Genomic DNA, 7,094 nt, shown 5'->3' with positions numbered 1-7,094 from the left:
TGGCTTCTTTGTCAGGTCCAGGCTGATTTCAATATGCTCTTATTAACCTACACAATTCTTTATAGATTAGTGCCTCCTTCATGTGATCTTGCACATGTAAACATGCATGTATTTTCTTGCGTCCTCTTATCTCAGGGCAGAGGGCCTTGTGAATGTGCCTGTCAGGATACAGACCCTTGGTGAGTGACCTTCTTCGCTTTGGGTACCTCAGCTTTGGAACAGTCTTCCTCTAACTGTCACCCTGGCATATCCTTTAGATGTTTTTATAGCTTAGCTAAATACCTGTTTTCCCTTTGTTATGTTTTGTGAGTTATATTTAACCTTTTGCCTGTTTTAGCTGGCTGTGCAGAACTTTGATTGGAATGTGCCAACTGGATTTGTTTAGTTCACTGTCACACCATCCTGTTAGGACATCCCATGTCACAACAAGTTGCCTATTAGGAGCAGCAGCCTACAGTAGGCAGCAATCTAACCAGCCTGTTGCTTTGTTTATGTGAGGAGTGCAGCAGACCTGAGAGACCAGCAACATGCAGCTATAGTTAAAATGACACCAAGGGAGGTTTTGCAAGGATTTCATGTTTTAAAAAGTCTATACCTGTCCAGCAAATGACATATAAGGGAAGCCAACTTGACAAAAAAAAAGGAATCTTTGAGCACATCATACTAATTTGTAATTTGTTTACTGAAAAAATATTTCCTTGTTAAGTATAGTCAGGTTTTTAGCCATTTAAATGTCGTGGTGCTTTAGTTTCTAGTTAGAACAACCCAGTAATATATTTGGATAACAATAGCTAAACAAATAGAGATATCTATTAGTAAAAATACCAATACACTAAATATTTTTTGGTAGGATTTTGATCTGATAATGTGTAACTCCCCTTCACAAACATGCTGCAAGTTCAAGGAGTAACTGAAGTAAGTGTTGCTGATGTGTGCATGAAGAGCGTTTAGTCAAGGATGTATAAAAGTGGAGGATACCAACAGGGGAACCACAGACTAACCTCTGGAGTGGTAGTCTGCCGCTGGGCTGCTGATGGGCACTTTCTTAACAGCTGACGAGCGATAGATGATGTGTGTCCTCCCTCCTCCGCCGTCCTCATCCTTTTCTATTACTCCATCGCCCCTTTCCACCGGTTCAATAAAGAACTCTTCTTTCTCTGTCCTGATCAGACCAGCCTGAAAGAGACATTTGATGACATCAACATAAGCAAACTCTGAACTTTGACAAAAGATATCAGCAGCTCATGTACCATGTTTGACACTCTTCTGACATCCCTCACCTATCCAACACATTACAGACGAAAATAGCCCTTTGCCTAATCCTGTTGCTATGTTTGGGTCATGCTGAAAGGAAAGAAAAAAAGATGGAAGATATGTGATGTCTTGTGGGTCCCCTGTGAAGGTCTAGAGTGACACCTGGCATCTACAATGACCAGCACACAAGAATGAGATGAGACTATCACACTCCAATCTTCAAGTAACACCTCTTGTCCTCAGGTAATTCCCCTTTTTTGCTTTTCACAGGCATATCAGTCACCTACAAACTCGCAGGAAGTTGGTGAAAAGGACCCAAGAAAGAGTAGGAAAAGACAGAAAGAAATGAGGAAGTGTGCATAGAGAACATGGGCAAAAAGGCAAAGCGTGCACATATATGGGGAAAGCAGACTCCGGGAAAATTGCCCGTCACTCTCTCTTATTCCATCTGTCTATTTAAGACAACTCGTAATTACCAAGGCAACACACTGCTGTAGAGGGAAGTCATGGGGGAGATCACACTGTGGATTGAGAGGCTTTTTGAAAAGAAGACAGGAAAAATAAGACAGGGACTAATAAAAGAAAAAAGAGAAAACATCAATATGATCAGCATTTTACTTATCCTCCTCTGCTTTGACACATAAGAGATTATATGCAAGTTAAAGAAAACAAAATGAGTTAAAAGAAGAAAATTCAGAATGCATTTAAGTGGAAAAAGCATTAAAAGGTGCCTTTATGCTGTAGCGATGCATAGCGACATGTAGTCCACCCAAAGTTAAGAGCTTAAATATCATATGGTACAGAAAAACTACATTTTGCTGTTAAGAAAAAAGAAAATCACAATGTTCTTGTTTATAGTCCTGGAATAATGTTTAAGGATAGTAAGCAGGTGAACTTATTGTTTAGTTTTTTTTGTGATTATTTATCCAAGTTTTAAGGCATCCCAGATCAGATCCAGCAAATCTGATGGATCTGTTATTGTTTCTTTCACTAATTCATGCATTTCTTTTTGTATGTATTTTGTATTCTTTTTCTTGTCTCTCCAGTTTTGCATGCATATATATATATATATATATATATGCACCCCTGGTCTCTTACTTGCTTATTCTGGGGGCTTGATAGAGCACACACACTACAGTTGCCATTAAAGCTGGATTAAACCTTCCTGACATAACCAAGACCGAAGATCGCAGCAACATGAAGGATTATAAGTACTTTAATTTTCCGCAATTCAAGCATAGATGAAAGGACGTGTCTCTCATTCTTTTATATGACTGATCTACTGTCTCTAAGGAATGTAACCCTTTCATAAGAATGTGAATCCTTCTTTTGCTTAAAAAACGTTATCATGTAGAAACATTTATTGCGGTTTGGTTAATGATTAATTAATAATCAGACATACTTTAATTGCAGTCATAAATTAACATTGTCCACTTTTGTTGAATACACTCATTATTAAAAAGCTATCACTATATATGTGTGTATGTATTAGGGGAGTGGCGGCCTAGTGGTTAGGGCATAGGGCTTGGAATCTTGAGGTTCTGAGTTTGAGCCCCAGTCCCACAGACTGCCACTCTGGGTCTCCCTCACAGCTCCTCAGGCGCCCCCTGATGGCAGCCCACTGCTTAAATGCAGAGGTAAATTTCTCCAATGTGCGATCAATATGATTATATGATTGTAGTATATATATTGTGGCTTAATTTACCAAATGAACTCAAACTAGTTCATTTATACGTTTGGGAACTTTTTTTTATTTCTATTTATTTTATTTTTTGTACTCTAGAACAAGAGCTAGTTGTTTTTCATCTGTGTGGTATGAACTTTTATCTTTTTATTTTATACATTGTATAACATTTCCAATCGGGGGAACATGGAGTGTTCCCAGGCCAGCAGGGAGGCATTGTCCTTTTTCCATCTCCTGGGCCTCCTTCTGTTGGGATGAGCCTGGAACACCTCCCTCAGGAGACATCCAGGGAACATTGATTTTAGAACTAACTTAGCCATCATCCTTTCTCTAAGGGATTTCCCATTTCCATGTGGACAAAGCTTTTATCATTTGGTTGTATCTGGGATTTTGTTCTTTCTGTCATGATCCAGCTTGCATGACAATAGGTGAGGGTAGGAATGGAGATCGACTACTAAATTTAGAGCTTTGCCTTTTTTGGCTCAACTCTATCTTCACCTGAACACAATAGTGCATCGTCCGCATTATAGCAGCACCTCATTCTCCCCTCACTGATAAAGTGGACAACAAGATACTTGAATATCTCAACTAGATGCAGGAACTCTCTTCTGACCTAAAGGGGTCAAGCCACCTTTTTCAAATTGAAAACCATGGTCTGTTACTTAGAGGAGCTGATCCTCATCATCTACACACTTGACGGTGAACCACCCCAATGGATGATGGTTCTAAGGTTACAGTTTACATTTTCAAAACTTTATAAGCTTTATCCATTATCAAGTGATTATTTTAAGTTTAATATGATATAATCACAATATATCTTTACTTTATTTTTGTCTACCTTTTTTCTGCTTTTTACTTTCCTCCAGTGGTATGATTGGGTCCCGCTAAGCAATTGACAAACCATTGACCTCTACTCCAGTAACCCCAACCCCCAAACAGAGACACATCACTTTTATTTCACCAAGCCTTTCTTCCCTCTGTTCACATCTTGCTATTTTATAGAGCCATGGTGAGGCATCACTATCAGACCTATCTGATGGATCTGAGATGGTGCATGCATTCCAACTCCTGAATACCAAGCAGCCAGCAGAGAAGAGCCGCGTCAAAGAAAAAAGATGACATGTGGGACCAAGAGACATGGCTGTATCGATCAGAGGAGGCAGAGTGGGGGCTGGGCGGGGGTTAGAGAAAGAGGAACTGGGAGGAAGAAAAGGAACCGGGCATGTTCTTTTGAAAAACTTGACGTGAATAAAGCATCAAAGGCTGTGAGCACATTTCCATGGTACGAAGTATGGTCTTCATCTTTTCTAAAAACAGCAGCAGACAAGTTTGAGACGAGGGGATCATGAAATGTGCGTCCAGACATTGTGTCCTGAGAAGTAAGGGGATATTGACTGTTTAATTTGACTGATTGGCAGAACAGAAAAAAATACTATCACAGCACAAAACATAAGTGGTAATGAGGACAAAACAGCAGGCCACATTTCAAGGGAAGATAGGTTGTGCTTGATATAGAGGAATAAAAGGAGAAAACCTGGAGTTTTAAATGAAGTCTGAGGTGGTTCAACAGTCTATTTGCCTGAAGGGACTGTATATAAATACAAGTTTTAAAACCATACTTTCAAAACCAGTTATCACTCTCCCTTTACTTCATAATATTTCACGGCTTCACGATTTTCTATCCAATAAAATAACATTACAATTCTTTGAAGTGAATACTCAGGTAATAAACTATAATGGATATGTTTATGATTTAATTATTTGAGCTCTATAAGTATTATATATCTATTCTCACATAAAGTGCCAAGTTCTCAAATATTCAAAAAATACATGTTTAACGCTGATCTTGTGTGCCAAGTGGTTTTTCCTCTGCTGATATGATTTTTTTTTCTTTAATTTTAAAATTTAGGTTTAATCAATCTTTAACTGTGCTCCCTTCTCTGAGAAATGATACAGCTTCAGATGTTTCCAACTGCTGCTCTCTTATTACACTAAATTCATTGTGCTCCTCTGGGTGATGAATCGAGAAATGTTTTATTAAGTTTGACATGTTAAGATGTAGCTTATTAGCTTCATTCCCCTCATGAGCCACTAAATTCTAACACAATCAGTCTCTACACTATATCTTCATCTAAAAGCATTTTGTAAGACTAGTTTATGAATATATTACTTCCAGGCTGAAATGTAATTCCTTGCAATCAAAAGGTTTCTGTAACTGATATAAAACGTTGCAATAAAATTACAGAGAGGAAGAGATTTCCCATGATGTTCTTCTTGTTAGTATCCATGTTTTTTTTTCTCCTCACTCACAAAGCCCCCTTTATAAAAAAACATATTACAAAAGAAAAGGGTATTTTTCAGTGCCTACTGGGCTGGTTATACATTGTGTCACTTTTTTTGTTTATTTATGTTCAATATTGAAGCGTGGTCTGCGCTATGTTATTCCACGCCACGACGCAAGAGGGATAATCAGGAACTAGCTGTGGGTCAAGATATGGCAGAGATGGTGAGGAAATGGGGGCAAGTTTGTGCATCAACGGAGGGACATGAGGGAGAAAAAGAGCGTGGATCCAGGTGGAAAAATTGTCCCAGCGTTCTTGCCCAACTCACTGTTCTAACTGGTCTATCTTTACAAGTCATTTTTAACAATGGTTGTCATACAAACTCAACAAGCCGGTAAGGTACCAAACAAGAAATACGCATAGTGTAGAGCGGATGTAGATTTGACCAATCAGAGACCACGTGTCTGCGGCACTGTCTGCGGTCACTTACAGTTTTAGAGAGGTGCACCGGAGTATCTGCGGAGGGGACGGGGGCACATTTGTGTTCACTGCAACACACATGCAGACAACCTAGTTTCTGCGTATAAATCAGCCTTTAAGCTCCTGTAACAACTTGACAATTTAGAGCAGCGTATGCCTGACATACAATCAATCGGGCCAAATTGCTGACATACGTTGGATAAGTTATGGGTACGTTTTGTATAAGTTATGTGCATGCTGAACTACGCTAAGGCACGCTGGCATACATCAACATACGGAAAGTACGTAGAGAAATTTTGAGCACGTTCAAAGTTTCCCGACGTATGCCAGTATATGCTCATACATGGGGCATAAGATAGAGGTAAGTTATCTGATCGTTGACATATAAGGGTAAGTTACTCATAAGTTGTGTGTCTAGCATATCCAAAACCTATCAGTAACTTGTGCGTAACTTATGCGGCGCTTATTAAGAACTTATCTCCATATCAACACATTTGACGTGTTCCAGACGACCGCTGAACATGTTTCTAACTTACAGCTACAGTTTAATGGTGTTACTGCGTTTTAGTCTAAAAGGGGGTTCACAGGAGAAAACTGTCAGTTCTCCTCCAGACTGCATCCCCATCATAGGGTAAGCGTCAAAATGATTGTGAAGGATCCTCGCATTCACCATGGCCATGACCAACAAACTTCCTCGCAGACATGACGCTGAATCTACTTCGACTGCAAACCTTATTTCTTTTTTTTTTTTCTTTACCTTTTTATTTATTTTGGGTGGACGTTAAACAGCAGCTATGTTAATACCGCGATCAAATACATCTTTTTTATACAGATCCTTGTCAGGAGCAGTGATGCGATGAGGGTAGCAGCTTTAATTCATGCTTCGTAATGCCCATGAAATGATGCTTGTTTATCATTTCATGGGTATTATGCTGCTGTGCGTTATGCATAAGTTAGGCTGTTGTTGGACATAAGTTCTGGACTCTTTATGAATACACTATGCATACACCCAAAATTGAAAAAACACATAGAACGTTCAGCGTATGCCAGCGTTTTAGGACATTCTGGGACGTCGGGCATATGTTGGCTAAATCGTCAAGGTGTGACAGGGCCCCTTAAATCCTATGCATGGAAGACAAAAGTTAATATCAACTGAATATTCTAAAATCACAGCTCTGGTTATTTATTTAGGGGATGTCTTAGTTTTGCATAGCACAACTTTGTTGAAATACCAAATCCTAATGTTCTTTAAGGAGGATTTTAAAAAACAGAAAAAAAAAAACAAAATAATATATAGATATTGTTTATAAAGAACAATGTTTGATTTTAAATCTTAGGCTAAGAAAATCAAAGTGTGATACACCTTTGTTTACTGTCCCCAGTGTATCAATATT

General features: G+C 38.9%; 1 protein-coding gene across 1 annotated transcript in view; it reads right to left on the bottom strand.

Annotated features, from left to right (window-relative positions):
- Nucleotides 1–7,094, bottom strand: part of LOC107102010 (A disintegrin and metalloproteinase with thrombospondin motifs 2-like) — a 171,963-nt gene that overhangs the window by 93,136 nt on the left and 71,733 nt on the right. The window contains exon 3 of the mRNA XM_015401145.1: nt 1,002–1,176. Within this exon, the coding sequence (XP_015256631.1) occupies nt 1,002–1,176 (175 nt within the window). The remainder of the gene's footprint in view (nt 1–1,001; nt 1,177–7,094) is intronic.

The sequence above is a fragment of the Cyprinodon variegatus genome, unplaced genomic scaffold (assembly GCF_000732505.1).
Source record: "Cyprinodon variegatus isolate N-32 unplaced genomic scaffold, C_variegatus-1.0 Scaffold31, whole genome shotgun sequence".
Classification (NCBI taxonomy): domain Eukaryota; kingdom Metazoa; phylum Chordata; class Actinopteri; order Cyprinodontiformes; family Cyprinodontidae; genus Cyprinodon; species Cyprinodon variegatus.
This window is presented reverse-complemented; position numbering and strand designations above follow the sequence as displayed.